We start from the raw sequence: 18,376 nt of genomic DNA, 5'->3' as shown, positions 1-18,376 counted from the left end.
ATGCACATCACTTACATTACAGAAGGAAACATTGATTTTGGTTTTAGGCATGGGGAAATTAAGTGATTTGCCCAGAATCACAGGAAATCGCGCTAACGCCAAAACTCAAACCTAAATCCCCAGTTGCGAAGTCTGCAGCTATGCCCATAATGCCACATCCTCTCCCCTAAGTGTAACATATAATCAAGTGATCAACTGTATAAAGAAAACCATAAAGATAACAAATAATTTAAAAGTGATTTGTCATTATTTGACAACTCCGAAATATGTCCTCATTTTAGTTTTTTATAGCACTAACCATAAATTCAATGGGTAAAGACCCTATTTTTATAACTTCTAAACAAAATGCTTTAGGTATTACCGTTTTGATTACATCAAGATGATGTCAGGTGTGCCACAATTTTGTAATAAATTTAGTATGTTAGCAATCTAGTTGTTCATTAAAACACTGTGGGGAGGAGGATGCAGAGGCAAAAAGTTAACCATGCTGGGCAGGCGGGAAGGACAGTGGCAGCACAACAGGCCATGGAGGGCAGAGAAAAGGGAGGTAGGGGCAACAAATCAACCATGTACGACAGGCAAGAGAGCATGTGACAATATAACAGACCATTGAGGGCAGAAGGTAGAGGCAGTGGCAGTACAACCATACATGCCAAAAGACCTGATTCAGGCAGGTGATTCGAGATGTTCTTAAGCCAAAAAGGGCTTTATTTTATCTGTCTCCTGACTAAAATCTCCTCTTTTTTTAGGGAGTGGCAGCAAAATAGACCACGGAGGACAGAAGGGAGAGGATAGAGTCATGAACTCGGACAGGGTGGAGGTGGTAGGGACTTGCAGCAGCCATCGGACCATGCTAGGCAGGTGGAAGGGGCAGCGGCAGCTCAACAGAACACTCAGAGTAGATAGCAGGAGTAGTGGCAGGTCCATGGAACATGGTGGCCAAAAAGAGGGTGCAGGGGCACGCACACAGGCATCAGAGGGAAGGGAGAAAGAGGTAAGGGGCAGCAAGCAAAAAACTGAGGCTAAGCAGGAGGACAATACTGGGGCATAGAACTGGACAACAGAATGCAGGAGGAGTGGGCATGGGCATCAAGCAAGATAGAAGGCAGTGGCAGCACATCGGACAATGAAGAGCAGGAGGGAGGGAGCTGGTGTATGGACTAGGACAACGGAGAGTAGAGAGGAGGTGGATTGGGCAGCAAGCTAACTGCTCAGGGCAGACTGGGAGGGCAGTGGCAGAATAACGGCCACACAGGGTTGTATTTAGGGAGCAGGGGCATTGACTTTGTCAATGATGGCAAGGAGGTAGGGCGCAAGCTCGGGTGTGTGCAGCACAATGCCAGGCCAGGTCCTGCGCTGACCCTAGCCCCACCGTGCATTGTGATAGGAATCTTACTTAGCATTAGAAAAATCCTAGAAAAAAAACAAAGGTTACAGGGACGTTAAGGATGGAAAATAGAATTTGAAAAAAAAAACCTTTCGAAATTTACGAAAAAAACGTTTATGGGGGCGTTATAGTTAGGTTTAGATTTTATACACACAAAACCATAGAAATACAGCTGTTATTTCAAGTAACTATAACTTGTGCCATAAGGTAAATATAATTCAGCCCTCGCCATGCACTGCTAATTACCCCAGATATTAAATCACTCATGACATCTTCTATGACATAATCGATGATAATATTGTAGCATTTGAAGTAAAATTACTGATAAGAAAACTGTGCATGGTGAGGGCGCAAGTTAAAGTTAGCTTTAAGGAGGCCAAGATTCTTGCAGTGGCCCTTCTATTATTAAAATTGACCATAATACAGTCCCCCTTACACAGTTTTGGGTCTCGACCCACCCAACCCACTCTACTGACCATATTTATTTGAGAATAAATATGGCCATACACCCCTATGTTCCTACAAAGCCAATGAAATACTTTGTTCCTAGGCTGATAAAACCCTTCCATAGTATCTGATGCGACTAGGGTCACATTCACGAGCACCACTACATAGGGGGTGCAATCAAGCTGAAGCTCAAGAGGTTACACCTATGGGCAGAAGCACTAGGCAGCTCTTCACCTGAGCAACAGAAGAAATCTCAGGGTGTACCCTGGACTGAGGGTCCCTTGCAATGAAAGGGGCTTCAAAGGGGACATTTAAAGGGCCCAATTATGTGTTATCACGACTGAGAGGCCTACACAGTTGGGCGACCTCTTTTTTTATGGGCCCAGGAGCAAAGGGTGGAACAGTGGTGTCCATAGAGACAGTGGAGGCCTCACCGAAGGGTGCTGATAAAAGGGGCCCACTGTTGGGGGACACACCACTTTGAGACCCCATGAGCAGAAAGGATGACTAAGTGTGGACGGCGGGGGTTGACAGAAGCGGGACAATAGGAGACTCTCTATCCTTAAACTTAGCCAAGAGCTCATTATTGATGTTAACAAGGTCCAACATCTTAGTATTCAAGGAGAGCACCACGTTCTTTACAACCTTTAATTCAGTACTTGGATGTGTGAGAAGGGTTTTTAGACCAGGTAAACAATCAGGATAAACAATGTCAGCATCCAAGTCCACTCCCTGCTGGGTGGTAAGACTAAGTGTAAAGATGGATGCAGGGAAATGGGATGGATGGGGGAGGGAGGGTTGACCAGTAGAACCTGAACAGGCAGACCCTCAACTGGCAAGATACCCGAGGTAAAGATAGTTATAGGAGGAATAGAAGCATTGAGCCTACTTGTATGTCCTAACTTTGGGCCGGAATCGTCTCAGGACCGGATGGAACAGGGCCACTGGAGCCACCTTCCTGGGCGATGACCTTCTCCTTATAAAAACTGGGTAATCTTGGTTTTCGCACTCCTGGGAGCAGACGCCACAGGAATTGATCTCCCAGTGCTAACCATGTCACGACTTTGGCAATAAGGTTGTCAATTACCTGGAAGGGCCAATTCTCAGCAGTGTGAAGCCATGCAGATTTAGTCCTCTTCCCTGCACCCTGGGGGTTATCGGAGGCTTTGTGCTTACCCATGGTAGTGAAGGGGGCAAATTAAGTTAGCAAGGAGAAGGCAAGGCAAAACAGTCAAACAAATGGACAATATGCTACTAACAATCCCTCTGGGATAGAGGAGACTTCCAACGAGGTAAGGGCTTACCAGGCAAGAAAATTGGGGTGACATCAAGGGCCAGAGCCAAGGGGTGTGGCTCTGCCCAGCCTCTTCCTGGCGCTGACGGGCATAGGATGAGCCCGGTCCACACTTCGTCTGCCTTCTGGGGCCCGGGGGTTATGGACAATGGAGTTCTGCCCACCATATACTTGCTGGGGGCCAATGCAGGATCTCCAAGGTCCCCGCGGCACCATCTGGCTACCCACATCCAGCGAGAGCCGGCATTGCTCTCGCTCGCAGGGAGCAGCCAAAAGTGTTGTTCCCTGCAGGTAGGACCAATATTTAGATCTGCTTCCATGCCAGCATCACTGCAGGCAGAGAAACAGATCTGAAGTCCGTTCCCAGTGGGTGGGCCCATTTGATGGGAACTCTGAAATTGCTCCTGCCGAGCGAAGGCAAACACAAGTTTCCCTCCCACATCAGTGCGATGTGTGATGGGATTCCAAGGGTGAGCCTCCTCCCCTTTGTGATTGTGGCTGGGCCCCCGAGGATGGGGTCTCTGGGGATAAATCCACCTGGAGAGGGGGGGCCATGTGCCCCCTTTGTTCATTACAAAGCAGGCTGGGCCTCAGGGAATAGGATCCTCGGGCTGAAATTGGCCTGGGGGAGCTGTGTGACCACCTACTTATGGATAAGGTTGGGCCAAGGGGGATTGGGTCCCCGGGGCCGATATCAGCCCGGGGAGGGAGCCATACATCCCCCCTTCCTCTTGTCAACCGAGCCTGGGATATGGGGTCCCTAGGGCTGAAATCAGCCTGGGGAGGGGGCCACGCATGCATCCCACCCCCATATCTATGGATTCCCACCCCCAGGACCTAGCCAACCTGGGGGCATTAAAACAAAAAAAACAACAAAAAAAAAAAAGCACAGAAAACTGCACTTGTTTTTTTTCTGGAATTTTGCTACTGATCCGCTGCAAAATAAAAATATATTTTTTTAAAAAAAAAAACATTTTTGGCCCCAGGCAGGGTCCCTGTGGGTTCCCCACAACCAGACCTACGGGGTCACTGTATTCCTACCCTGCTCCCTTATGTTGGTTTTTTTTTGCATTTTTTCTTGGGACTCAGGCGAGTCGGAGTCCCAAGATGGCTGCCACCACTTTCTGGTTGAAGTGGTGGCTTCTATCCAGATCTCAGTTTGAGATTTGTCAGATCCATAGACCTAAAGTGTCTTTAGACCTTTTTTGTTTAGTAACTCCAAAACTGCTGAACAGATGTACACCAAATTAAAAAAAATAGATCTTTCTGGACCAAGATCTAGCTTTTTGCCAAATTTGATATAATTCCATCCGGCGGTTTGGGCTGCCATCCTTTCTAAAATCCCTGTGTGGAAATTGCAGGGGGAAAACAACGATTTGGGACCCCCTTATTTGCAGCCTACACTTGAGGAATCACGCTAAAACTTTCCAGACAGCAGCTGACGTAAGTGGCAAATTAGTTTTGAAAGTTTCGTAAAGCTTCTTCAAACGGCACCAAAGTTATTAGCAAACAAAAAAAATTTTCCTATAAAAACTAGATTCTATCTATAACTACATACATATACAGTTTCCATAGGAAAGCCATTTCTTGTCTAAATAATTTTTGTGCCATTTGATGAGCCTGCACAACTCTTTCCAAAGAAAAATTATTTCAAGCAGCGGGTCAAGAAAAAGAGAGGGGTCTTATAAGTTCCATTAGCCATTTTAAATCCCAAGGGATTCGTTGCCCCTCGATCTACAAAGAACTGCTGATCGGCATGAAGATATAACTGTATTTCCAAAAGTGCCTTTACTTGGTTTCAGCACTTTGAGAAATTAATATTTAAAAAGGTGCACGAAGAGGTTACATTTTAGAGTTATCTGGCCCATTTTGTCACAGATACAATGTGTGTGGATTCGATGGAGGACTTGCTAATCCAATTAGAAGATTAGAGCACTCCATTAGATCAGGGGGCTTTTCCCCAGTCCTGCATTTCATATTTGCGCATCTAGCAGCGCACTGACCAATCTGCAGTCTTCTGCTAGGCATGCCTATTACAGAAATATTCCTGTTGCATATGCAATTACCCACAGTGCATTGAACACTGTGTTGGCAACAATGAATTGGAAACGGGCACTAGGTGGTTGGGTGATGTAAGAAAATGCTTCGATCACCCCCAAGTTTTTGGGCTGATGCTGAAGGTGCATTAAGGCCTGTTAAAGAGACCTCAGTGCCAGTGATGTGATCCTTAAAAAGGTACATGTCTGACTGGTTCACCTGCAATTAGCATTTGTAAACTTACTTATAAGTCCCTCATGCATGGTACGGGGGTACCAAAGGCCTGTGAGTCAAAGTGTTTTTTGTGGTCTGAAGCACTAATTGTGCCACCCCGAATGTGACAAAAAAATGTGACTCCCAGGCCGCCATTGCTGGGCGGCAAAGCAGTTTTCAACTGCTAGCTCAACTTTGCCATTTAAAGTATTGGGAAAGTCAAAACCACCTTGTTTTAGGTCGAGCCTGCAGGCAGCACACATGCGCTGCTGTTGCTTAGCAGCCTATTGTATCCAAAAAAGAAAAACCTTTAAAAGGTTTTTTAGCCCACCCAATACTTACCATTCATCTGTATCATTACCGCTCTTCTTAGCCAGCGGGCTTTGACGCAGAGCTGGAGGACAGAAGGGCACAGTTTGCTGGACTTGACGCCCGACCCAGCCCCTCCACCGGTATGCCGGACAGATGCAGACTAGCACTCAGCCAGATAGGGAAGTGATTGCATGGGAAATAATTGTATAGATGTCAGTAACCAGCAGTTGTTTTCTTTTTGTTTGTATGGTTAGTTTATAAAAGGTTTATAGCAACTGCCTACTCTGCAATGACACTTGAATCGCACATTCTGTGATGAGTGTAGTAGTGCACTGTTGAGTGTTGCCTAGGGACGCACTCATCAAACGGTTCGTGTCGGCTCATTATTCTTTTAGGCAGCAGCTGTAAATCATATGGGCATTAGTGGGATACCCTAGACGTGAATGTGCTGTTAGGCCCGCTCTGTAAATGCTTCCAACGGCGAGTCGACAAGTTTGTACTAGTATTGATTACGTTGAGCAGTATATTGCACCATTATGTTATTGCCTAGCTGAATGACATTTAGGGGGTTATTACAACTTTGGAGGTGTTAATCCGTCCCAAAAGTGATGGTAAAGTGACGGATATACCACCAGCCGTATTACGAGTTCCATAGGATATAATGGACTTGTAATACGGCTGGTGGTATATCCGTCACTTTACCGTCACTTTTGGGACGGATTAACACCTCCTCCAAAGTTGTAATAACCCCCTTAGTGTTAGTGAGACCACAATATGCATTATGCTCCAATATCAGTGATTTACGAATGTAATGTAATGTTATGATAAAATGCTAATAAACAGATTCATGAAAAAAATCATTACCACTCTTCTTAACTGCCTTCTAATTGGGCAGGCCGTCCCAGAGGTCTATTTCTACGTCACTCCCGTTCTTTGTGCAGCACATGGGCGAAGTACAAACTGATAACTCTTAATTAGTGTCCGTCTGCTGCTCGTGCTGCAACTCCTCTTTTTCTTTCTACAATCTTTATATCGCGCAAACTGGACCCAAATGTATTGGAGCACTTTACACGAACACAAGTTACATTACACAAGATAACATTCCGTTTTTTTGTGATGTACTTTTGGGGCAGAGTTGCAGGAGCTTTGTACTTGGCAGCAATCGTGCAAGGACGACTCCTTGTGTATGTATTTTTTTGTCCTTCTGTCCAATCCACTCCACTTGAATCCAATCCACTCAATTCCCATCCACTCCACCCTAATCCACTTAAATCACTCAACTCTATTACACTCCACTCTAATCCACTTAACTCCAGTCCCCTCCTCTCTACTCTTATCCATTCCACACCAATCCACTCAAATCCACACCAATCCCTCAAATCCACTCATTCCACTCTAATCCACTATAATCCACTCCACTTCTCTCTAATTCACTCCACACGAATCCACTCCAATGCACTCCAGAATTGTGACTTCTCCCTAGCAGGAAGGCCAAACAGGGTGTGAACTCAAAATGCAGGATTCAAAGGAAAAGTCACCCTTCAAGGGCAAATGGTGGACAAATACAAGAGGGGTGGCTCTTTTGTTCTTGAGACAGGTTAGCATTGAGGACAGAGAGGAAGAAGCATTGTTAAACTGTAGCCACACCACTGGGGTGGGTTAGGAAGCGCCACAGACCAAGAGAAGGGATCTGCAACATTAGAGTGGGCAGAATAGTGCATTCTGGGATGGCTGGATGCCACACGTCATCAAAAACGAGCAGGGAAGCTGGTAGCACATTGGCTAGTTGTCACCACATTCCACAAGCGCACAAACTGGGCATAAAAATGGCACCCCTGGCACCCAGACCTCAGATCACATCTGTACTGGAGAGTGGAAAGCAGAAAGACTGCCATCCTGTTTCCTAGGCCCAGCAAATGGAGGCTGCACCAAGACTAGACTGCACCTGCTGTTCCTTCGGCTAGCAAAGACAGGACTGTGCCTGTGGTGCCCTGCTAGAACAAAAGTCACCTCTCGGACAAATGTAGTGACTTCAAGAGTCAGTTGGCTGACTTCCTGTTATAGCTACAGGACCACAAAAGGTGAAGAAGCCTGATTTGGTAGCCAACCACACCGGACCACCGCTGCCCAGGAGAATGAGAATTGACCTCCAAAAGCTGCACCCGAGCCTGCAGTACCCACGAGCCTCATAGAAGTGCAGTTTGGTTGCCCAAAACTGAAGGTATGAATAGTTAAAGGAAACTGCTGGTTTCTCTGTAACCGGATACTAGCGGCAGCTGTTTTTTTTTTGGATTTCAAGAGACATTGACTCCTGTAGCTAAAGTTGCCCCACCAAGACAGTGGATCGGGGAGAAGCACTGGGAAGACCCCTGCCACCTGTTCAGCATCCTTCATCTCTTGTATCTGGATCACTCCATTAAAGTTAATGTTGCTTCATCCATAGTCCTAGAACCAGAGTGGAGATTGCTTTGACTGTGAGGTCGCTGTCCAAATAAGTCCCACTGGCCTCTGTGACGTTCCCTTCCCAGGTTGATCACCCACAGCAGGCCCGAGTAGTAATTTACAAATATATAAGAGTTTTCCAAAGTTTTGAAGGTGAACATCTAACCACAGTAGTTGCCAATGTTTGTTTGCATTTGTTAGTGGACTAATAATTTAGACCTAAGGAACACTTCAATTGATGTTTTGTTGTTCGGATGTCATTTTAAAGATAAAAATACAACTTATTTTTATGAATTGGTGTCCATTTTTATTGAATCTGGTTTCTTTTTTATTCAGCTGTTTTGGTACTACTTAGTGCTTTACATGTGTCCCTTGATAAAGCCAGCCCTCTCAAAAATATAGCTACACAGGGTTGAACTAAAGTTTTTCAAACTATTATGACTGGACCCAGAACAGGCAGTGAGTTTATCTTATGGTGAGGTCTCACAACCACACCATACAATAAACTGGTTTCCTTATAGAAGAGTACACCGAAAAAAGACCCCTGAAAATGAAATAAGTATTTAAAAAATTATAATAGCAGTATACATAAAGCGCATGCTAGATTTGTGAATCATGGATCCATTTTGCTTCCACCAGGATTTGTGAATCTACTCATGGATCTGCAAATCCAGTGTTAAAAAAAAAAATAGTATTCTATGACCTATTACTGCGCTTGGCCAGTGTCCACACTTGGGCATTGGCCATCAGCGGCTGGTTTGGAGCTAAGCCTAGTCAGGTCATTCTCTGTTGAGGTTGCCTTCCCAAAGTGAGTTGAGAGGCTAGGCCCTGTGGCAACCCCAGTTAGAAGAGGCAGGCCCTGCAGCCAGTCCATGTTATGCATGGCTGAAGGCTGTGTGTAGCAGGGACTTGGCTGTCAAGGGTGAGCTGGACATCGAACCTAGCCAGAGGCCAGATGCTGTAACTAACCCCTGCTGAGAGGGGCCTTGTCCTACAGATAAAACCCACTTTTAGAGGTGAGGCCCTGTGTCCAACCTCCGTTGTGCCTGGCAGAGGTGGGGAGCGGATGCCCATTGTGGGATAAGCGCAGGGCTTGGCTGGGAGACAGGATCTGTAGCCAAACTCTGTTTGCATAGCTGAAGAGTTGGCCACCTGCAGTATTGGCCACAGCCCATGCTCGAAGGGCAGATCCTGCAACCAATCCACACTGCACACAGCTGAAAGTCATACACAGAGTTGGTTAGCCGGCTGTTGAGATTTGGGTAAAGGGCAGCCATGAGCAACTGGAGTTAAGTTTTCTGCCTACGATGGGATGGACACAGGGCCTGGCAGAAGCCAGGCTCTGTGGCTAATTCATGCTGCACACTGCTGAGGGCAATGTCCAGCAGGGGTTTGCCACTTCTGGTTGGTTAAGCACAGGGCCTGGAAGGCCCTGGCCAGATGCAGGAGCCCCAAAGCTGTGTGAAACAGGAATTGGCCACCCACATAGGGTTAGGTGCAGAGCCTGACCATAGGCAAGGCCCTACAGCAAACCCCTCTGTGTAGTCTCCTCTCCCACTATGCTTGGCTGGAAGCTGAGCGCACCCAGAATATTTGTACCAATGATACACAACACAGAATAGCAAAACATAACTAAACAACAAGACATAACAATACCAATAAATGACTGTACAGTCACACTCGCATCTATCAAAGTGGTAAGGATAATGTGATATGTAATCTCGTCAAAAAGATGATTTGCAACATTTGTAAATACATCCGTTTCAATAAGGGTGAGGTGAGGTCATGAACAGTGCATTTGATGTGGGGGTTAAATCATGAATACAATAAAACAACTACAAGCAAAGTTAACAGGTGTCTCCTCTGAGGCCTATCCAATTGACGTTACCAATTCCTTTTGGCAGTGTTGTACAACGTCAGAATACCAAAAGCACAATAAAAAAATACATAAATAAAAAAAGACCCAATGGAAGTCGCATCATTCCACTGACGCTTGCATGAATCAGAGAGGAAGGATGCGGGTGCCATTTGCTTTCATTTTTTATTTAGTGGATCAAGACTGGAGGCGCCACTTGGATTAGTAAGTAAGAAAAATAAAGATTTTTTTGTGTGAGCGCACTAATTAAACAAGGCGGTAACAAAACCGCCCCAAGGAGGGACAAACGTAAAGCATTTACCAATGATAAAGTATTTTTGAAAGGCAAGCCCATGAACGAGTGAAAGTGATGAGGTGCAGTGGGCGTGGTTAAAAGCCCACAATACTTACAACAGGTCAAAGCGCTTGCGCGCTCGACCTACAAAAGACCTCCAGGTTTTGGCAGTTCAGGGGTAACGGGTGGGGGGGAAGGGAAAAGCAGCAACTAAAGAGCAAGGGAGACAGAAGCAAAAGAAGGAGAGAACCCCACAGAAGCACACAGGCAAGAAACAGCAACACAAACGTGGGGTGGTGGTCGGAAGCACACTTATGACAGGCAGCATGGGAAGCAACATATAGTGGGAGGAGGGAAGAGGCACACAAGGGAGACAGCAGCAAAAAACATACACTTGTGGGGGCTTAAGAAAAAATAAACATGAGAGAGCAGCACTGGGTAGAAAAGCACATAGACGAGAGAGCAACACAGAGCAGAAGGGGGAGAGGAGCACACAAGGGAAACAGCTGTAAAATAGGAGTTAATGTGTAGTGCTTAAGCTAAAAGAAAAAAAGTGGGGAGTACAAGGACACAAAGTAAAGAGGCTATGCTCCAGGGGAGAGGCAAATACAAGATGAACAAGGTAAGCCATTGAATAAGAAGCAAGCACATGTGAAAGACAATAAAGCCAATCAATGGTAAGAAAGGGTTGGCTTTAAGCCCTCTATAAATTCTTGTAAGTTGACAATAGGTTGTGTGCAGCCACACAGCTTGCCCAGTCTGGGATCCCAAACCCCCAGTGTCGCTGTGGTGCTCACACACACTTGGCCAGCAATCCAAACTATCAACTTTCCTCATACAATGTATAATACAGTACTTTTTGTTGTGAGAAGCACAAAACTTATAAATATACATTCTTTAAAAAAAATCTAATTACAATTATTTATGTCCTAAAATACATTTAGAGTCTATAAACACATTTGTCTGCATTTGTTTTTACATATGCATAACAGTTATAGGTTTTAACTATCGCACTTCGACACAATTTTAAAATAATTTAAAAACCAGAGAATATTAGTGATTGTTCAGCCCACTAGAGGATCATTAGTTGTGTGCTCCCCTCCATACGAAGAACTTTAGTATGTATTGCATGAAAACAGATATTTCACGTTGTCCGGTCAAGTTTGAGTTGCCTGTGATGTCCAGTTGCGCTTGCGAGTCTTTTGTATACACCAAAAAAGTATTATTGCGCCAACTATAACATTAAATATATTTGCACAAAAGAAATATAATGTTGCTTAATGCAGAGATCCAGCTCGATTCCACCCCTCCCGCTCAAAAGAACTCAAGGTAGGTCCATCACCTGCTACGCGATTCACACACATAAAGTTAGCACAATGAAAATCTATTGTTTTAAAAGGCATTTTACACCCTCGTGCCTGCCAACTCACATGCGGCGGCTGCCGCCGTCTGTCACACGAGATCCCGAGGGCAAACCCCGTAATCACAATGGGGAGTTAGTACACTTTTCATTGAGTAGCTTTCCGTGCCAGTTGTGAAAGATTCGCACAGCAGGGCTCCGTTTTTACAGTTCCCCCGATGATGGTTTAGGGGGGGGGGGGGGCATTTAGGCGTACAAGCGGTGCTTTAAATTGTCAGGTACTCTCCGGTACTGATCACCTGCACTTCTTTAATTTGAAAGGCAGAGTACCTGCAAATCTCAGCACTGCTGCAATACATCTAAGTGTACAAGGCTCACCTCAGCAGCAATCGGGTACTTTAAAGATTAAGTTCCTATATGTCTATCTCTCCAATTAAAGCACTGCATAGTGAGAGGTCCAAAGCCCCACTCCCCATGTCCCACCCCGTTTCTGAACGATCGCACAGTGAAACATTCTTGAGGGTCTGAGGTCCTCACACAGCTTGCCATGTGATGGGTGTGAGCGAAAAAGGCTTCTGCACGCTACCTTCCCTCCAACATACTCAGCCGCACATCTGGCTAGTGACTCCATACCATATCATATCATATCATGTGAACACTTAACGCTGGTCCCGACTTTTCAGCTATTAGCACTTTACATGCAGAACATTTTAAAGCCCACTTGTGCCCTATTAAAATTGAAACTACAATTCCCAGAATGCGACGTGTTTGTTGGCTAGAAAGGCGCGACTGGCTGGCGGTGACCATCACATGACACAAGATCACTTGGCAGTTAGACTCCCCGTTAGTCGACCCAGAGCAAGCTAACCTGATCAGATATATAAAAAGGTGTGTTCCTACTGCTGAGCAAATGCGAAGGTGAAAAAAATAAAAACAATTAAAAAAAACGGCACCGACATGAACAAAAGGGTCTGCCTGTCAACCTTTTCCCCACATCCTCCCCTTTTAAAAAATATTTTCGTCTAAGCCCTGAGCATATCTCTCGAGGGGGCTCGGCAAGAGGAGAAAACATGAAGAGTAGCTATTCGTAAAATGAATCGCAGTTCACATTCCTTTTAGCATATGTCAGCACCGCTACCTCCCCAACAACTTCTCATGGATTTCTCGCGCTCCGACCGAAGCAGAACCCAAAACCCCTGCCAGGTACAGGTGAGTTTCAGATGCCCCTGCAAGGCAATGTGACGCATTAAAGGTGCGCGGAAATGGCACAGGGTCTCCTGGTTACCATTCTGCAGCATCAGCAGCCCCCTCCCAATTTTGCGTTTTGGTTTTGCCCATGCACAGTCTACCCGCAAGGCACTGTAAGTTGCAAAAAGCCCTGCAGGGGAATCTGAGAGGACAGAAAAAATACGATATGCACATAAATTAAAACAGATCTCAGCAGCAATACCATTTTGATGCCAGGTGTTGGGATCAGAGCAGTCCTGCCCCTCCCAGTGCTGCAGGGGGTGTGTGATCTCCATTAAAGTATTTGGTGCTGGTAGACACCTCTCCTCCTAGGCTCTTGGGGCTCGTGGGGGGCTTTTTTGTCCTACACCCCTTTTTTTTCCTTCTTTACATCATCCTGCTATCGCCATGTTTAGCCAGAAGTGCTGATGCGGAGGGGGGCCTCTGATTGGAGCTGCGGGATCAGATGGGGCTGCTGTCTGGACCTTTAAAGAGACAGGGGCTCCTTTCGGTTTCTCTCGCAGCCACGCAGATGCCACCGCACCGAACAAATGCATAGTTTCGAGGTTGTTACACCTGGGAATTTTCTAAAGCTTCGAACTCAAGCCGATCGGAATCTTTTTTCCGCCAGGTGTGAGCGGCTCACGCAATGCTCTTCGTTCTCATTTGGATACTCGTAATATTCTAATTTATACTAAGACAAACTAAACTCAAATTGTCAGGGCGCAAAAAATAAAAATAATTGCGTGAACATCCTACGCGTGCCATTATACGACCTGAGCAGAACTAAAAGATCAAAGTGGAAGAATATATGTTTTACATTAGGCGTTATTAAAAATAATTTAAAACATGTAAAGCGCGCAGATACCTCAAAAAGTTTCCTGGCTCAACGGCGTCGCAGGTGTAGAAGGAGATTACAGCTTAAAAAGCCCCGTTTTCAGACCTTTACAAAATTCAAGCAGTGAAGAGAAAGCTCTCAGGTGCCCAGGGAGAGAGTTCCATAATCTCGGACCCAGATATGAGAAACAGTGCCCTTTCATGCGTGAGCGGCAGAAACTGGGTACAATGAATGAAAAGGGGTCGAGAAGAGGAGAGCAAGGGCTGAGACAGATGATAAGACGCCACCAATTTTTTCATGTAGTGGGGGCCAAGGCCAGCTTTAGCCTTAACCATGCAGCATAGGTTTTGAAAAGAGATGCATTTAGATATTAGAAGCCAGATCATCTCATGAGGCAAGTGGGAAACAGAAGTGGACTTCGACAAGTGAAAAAGTAGTCTGGCGACCACATTCTGTACCAATTGCAAACGGCGCATATGTGCCTTATCTATGCCCAGGTACAGAAGGTTACCGTAGTCCAAACAGGACAGTACCAGCGCCGAAATCACTGTTCTTAAGGCAGAAAAAGGAAGCATGCAGCTTATTTTCCTGAGCCACTTAAGCACCAGAAAGCAGATAGAGGTTACTTTAACTACTTGGGGCTGCATGGATAATGCATCATCCAATAAGAATACTAGAATTTTAACTTGCGAGGAAGGAGTATGAAGAGGCCCGAGAAAGGTCGGCCAGTGTTGTGGACCCGATAACGAACGGTGCTTCCCCAGGATCACCATCCCCGTTTTATCACAACTAAGCTTAAGTATATTAATGTTCATCCAGCGAGCAATACAACTTATGCTTAGGTAATGATCAGAGGAGACCTGTGACTGTGTTGAGGCCATGTAGGAGGCTGGCCTGGTTTATAGGGGGTACCTTATACCAGGTCCAGTTATCCGTTATTAGTGAAATGTATTAGTGTTCTAGCAGCTTAGGCTGTCTAGAGGTAGCTGTAGCAGAGCAGCTTAGGCTGAACTAAAAGACATGCAAAGTTCCTGCAATACCACTATATTACACAGTACTTATACACAATAAAAGACAATACTCAGTGTTACCAAAAATAAAGGTACTTTATTTTACTGACACAAGGCCAAAAATATCTTAGGGGCAATACTCCTTCTGGAGTTAAGTATTATGCACAATATCCAAAATCAGGTAAGTAAACAGTCAGAATAGTGCAAACAGTAGAAAAAAAATACAATAGATTGCAATGGGCCTAGGGGCAACACAAACCATATACTAAAATAGTGGAATGCAAATGTCAAATTCCCCCCTAGGCAAGTGTAGTATGTAGAGGGGCGCTGGGAGTGTAAGAGAACACCAAAGGTAAGTAAAATACCCCACCCCAGAGCCAAGGAAAGCGGGAGTAGAGCACAGCAAGTTTCCTCAAGATACACTACAAGTTGTGATAAAGGATTTTGCAAGAACCAAGCAAGACTGCAAGCAACAAACAATGGATTCCTGGACCTGAAGATCTGTGGAGAAAGGAGACCAAGTCCATAAGTCAAAGAAGAGTCCAGGAAGGACAGGGGCCCCTGCCAACCTAGAAGAAGGTGCAAACGTGGATTCTCCGGTCAGAAGAAAAGTACAGAAGAGTACCAAAGAAGATAGCTGCGGGTTCCTGCTTGGTGCAGGAGATGTCCCACGTCGAGTTGTTGGATGCAGGCTGTTTGCATTGCGTCAAAAAGGAGCTGCCTGGACCCAGGAAGGACCTGGGGGGGTTTCAACTCGGACTGAGGAGACAGACAGGGCTCTCAGCACTTCAGAGAGCCCTCAGAAGACCAGGCAGCACCCACGGGAGTACCAGAACACGGGGACAAAGAAGATGCAAAGTGCGGTCGTCGCAGCACTACACTGGAAGGTCCCATGCCACCGGAGAACAACTCAGGGAGCTGTGCGTCGCAGGATGGAGTGCTGGGGACCTGGGCTATGCTGTGCATGAAGGATTCTTGGAAGAAGTGCACAGAAGCCCAAGGAGCTGCAGAAGACAGAGTGCACAGGGGTATAGTCACAGCACGGAGAGGCAAGCTCTTACCTCCACTAAATTTGGACAGCTGGACCTTTGGACAGTCTGGGCACTTCGGTCCACCACCTGTGTTCCAGGGAGCACACTCGTAATCAGGAGAGGAGTCCCAGAGTACTGGTTGTCATCGCAGAAGGGTGCCTGCTGAAGCAGGGAAGTGACTCCGTCACTCCACGGGAGATTCCTTCAGTTCTTCTTGTGCAGGGTGAAGACAGGCAGTCCTCAGAGCGTGCACACCTTGGAAACTGTTGCAAATTCTGGTTGGAGCTGAAGTTGCAGGTCACAGGAGTCGTCCTGGATACTTTGTTGCAGTTACAGCAGTTCCTGGAGCAGTCTGCGGTTGATCCATCTGTCAGAAGCTGAAGCAGAGGATGCAGAGGAGTCCTGGAGGAATCTTGCAAACCGAATCTGAGGAAACACCCAGAGGAGAGACCCTAAAGAGCCCTGAAAGGGGGATTGGCTACCTACCCAGGTATGCACCTATCAGGAGGGGTCTCTGACGTCACCTGCTGGTGCTGGCCACTCAGAGGTCTCCAGAGGGTCCCCACACCTTGGAATCTAAGATGGCTAATGCCAGGGGCACACTGGAGGAGCTCTGGGCACCACCCCTGGGCAGGGGAGTGGTCACTCTCCTTTTCTTTTTCCAGTTTCATGCCAGAGCAGGGACTGGAGGTCCTTGAGCCCTTGTAGACTGGCTTATGCAAGGAGGGCACCATCTGTGGCCTTCAAAGCATTTCCAGAGGCTCTGGGAGGCTACCCCTCCCAAGCCTGTAACACCTATTTCCAAGGGAGAGGGCGTAACACCCTCCTCCCAAAGGAAATGCTTTGTTATGCCTTCCTGGGATTGAGCTGCTCAGTCTCCAGGAGGGCAGAAATGTGTCTGTGAGGTGGCAGCAGCTGGGGCTGCAGTGGAAACCTCTGAGAACTGGTTTGGCAGTACTGGGGGTCCATGGTGGAGCCCACAGGGAGCATGGAATTGCCCCTCCAATACCATATTTGTATTGGGGTGTGAATTCCATGATCTTGGACACCTCGCATGGCCATATTTGGAGTTACCATTGTGAAGCTACATATAAGTATTGACATATATATAGTGCACGCTTATAATGGTATCCCTGCACTCACAAGGTCCGGGGAATTGGCCCTGGACAACGTGGGGGCACCTTTGCTAGTGCAAGGGTGCCCTCACACACAGTAACTTTGCACCTAGCCTTCAGTAAATGAAGGTTAGACTATAAGTTACCTAGTGCAGTGTAAAATGGCTGTGAAATAGTGTGTGCACTATTTCACTCAGGCTGCAGTGGCAGTCCTGATGAAAGGTTTGTATGAGCTCTTTATGGATGGCAAAAGAAATGCTGCAGCCCATAAGGATCTCCTGGAACCCCAATTCCCTGGGTACCTAGGTACCATATACCAGGGACTTATAAGGGGGAGGGGTCCAGAGTGCCAATCAGAATTGGAATATGGAGTACCTAACTGTAGTGACAAATTTGGTAAGCAGAGAGAGCATAAGCACTGGAGTTCTGGTAGCAGAACTTTAGTGACACAGTCAAGCATAATGACGACACACATAGGCCACAAACTATGAGCACTGGGGTCCTGGCTAGCAGAATCCCAGTGAGACAGGCAAAACACACTGACAAATAGGGTTTTAACTATGAGCACTGGGGTCCTGGCTAGCAGGATCCCAGTGAGACAGTAAAAGCACACTGACACACACTCACAAACAGGCCAAAAATGGGGGTAACCATGCTAGAAAGAGGCTACTTTCTCACAGGACAGTGAGAAAATGATCTGAGTGTAATCGGCGTAACTGAACAACATTAGTCTGCAGCTCTCTACTACTTCTGCTAAAGGATGGACATAGAGATTAAACAGAAGTGGGCTTAAAATTGAGGCTTGCGGGACACCTGATGTTAGAGCTTGAAGGCTGGATTTGGCATCTGCAGAAAATAAGCTGGAATGAGTGTCCTTGTAAAAAGCAGCCAAACTGTGCCAGTGCAGAGTCTTTAAGCCCTAGAGACGCCAATCTGTCCAGAAGAATAGCATGGGAAACAGTGTCAAAACTGCGCTCACATCAAGTTGCACCAGATTAGCAGACTCACCATCAATCAAACGCTACCTCAGATCTTCTGTCACTCCCAAGAGGGTGCACTCCGTGTTGTAACCAGTCCTAAAACCCAGATGAAAGGCATGCAACATGTGGGCCTCTATGAAGGCAGTAAGCTGCGCATGAATGTGTTTCTCCAAGATTTCGTAGAAAAAGGAAAGCGGGGAAATAGGGCAATAGAACAAACGGAGTGATCCAAATTTAGTTTTGGAAGCACCATAGCGTGTTTCCACTTCAGAGGTATATATCCCTCACACAGGGAGGCGTTCAGAGCATCCAAAATAATGTTTAATAAGCCAGGCTCCAGTAATCCTAATTTAGCAGGCGGAAGGGGTCTTCCGGGGAAACTGATTTGATGGATTTCAGAACAGACATAAAAGTTTTGCGTATCTAATGGAGCCCAAGCTTCAATAGGAAACTCTGGAACAGAGCACAAGGACGTAGCACTAAAGTCCCCAGGAGAAGGGTTGGAATTAGCAACCACCACTCCTGATGGGGAA

General features: G+C 46.3%; 1 protein-coding gene across 1 annotated transcript in view; it reads right to left on the bottom strand.

The window, feature by feature from the left end:
- The window catches only part of ZBTB47 (zinc finger and BTB domain containing 47), a 253,937-nt gene extending 240,615 nt beyond the window's left edge, over positions 1–13,322 (bottom strand). Inside the window, exon 1 of the mRNA XM_069211014.1 lies at positions 13,093–13,322. Coding sequence (XP_069067115.1) covers positions 13,093–13,095 — 3 coding nt within the window. The 5' untranslated portion in view covers positions 13,096–13,322. The remainder of the gene's footprint in view (positions 1–13,092) is intronic.
- Between the last annotated feature and the right edge of the window lie 5,054 nt (positions 13,323–18,376).

Source organism: Pleurodeles waltl, chromosome 10 (genome assembly GCF_031143425.1).
Source record: "Pleurodeles waltl isolate 20211129_DDA chromosome 10, aPleWal1.hap1.20221129, whole genome shotgun sequence".
NCBI classification, from domain to species: domain Eukaryota; kingdom Metazoa; phylum Chordata; class Amphibia; order Caudata; family Salamandridae; genus Pleurodeles; species Pleurodeles waltl.
Note: the sequence above shows the minus strand (reverse complement) of the source record. Positions and strands in the feature narration are given on the sequence as shown.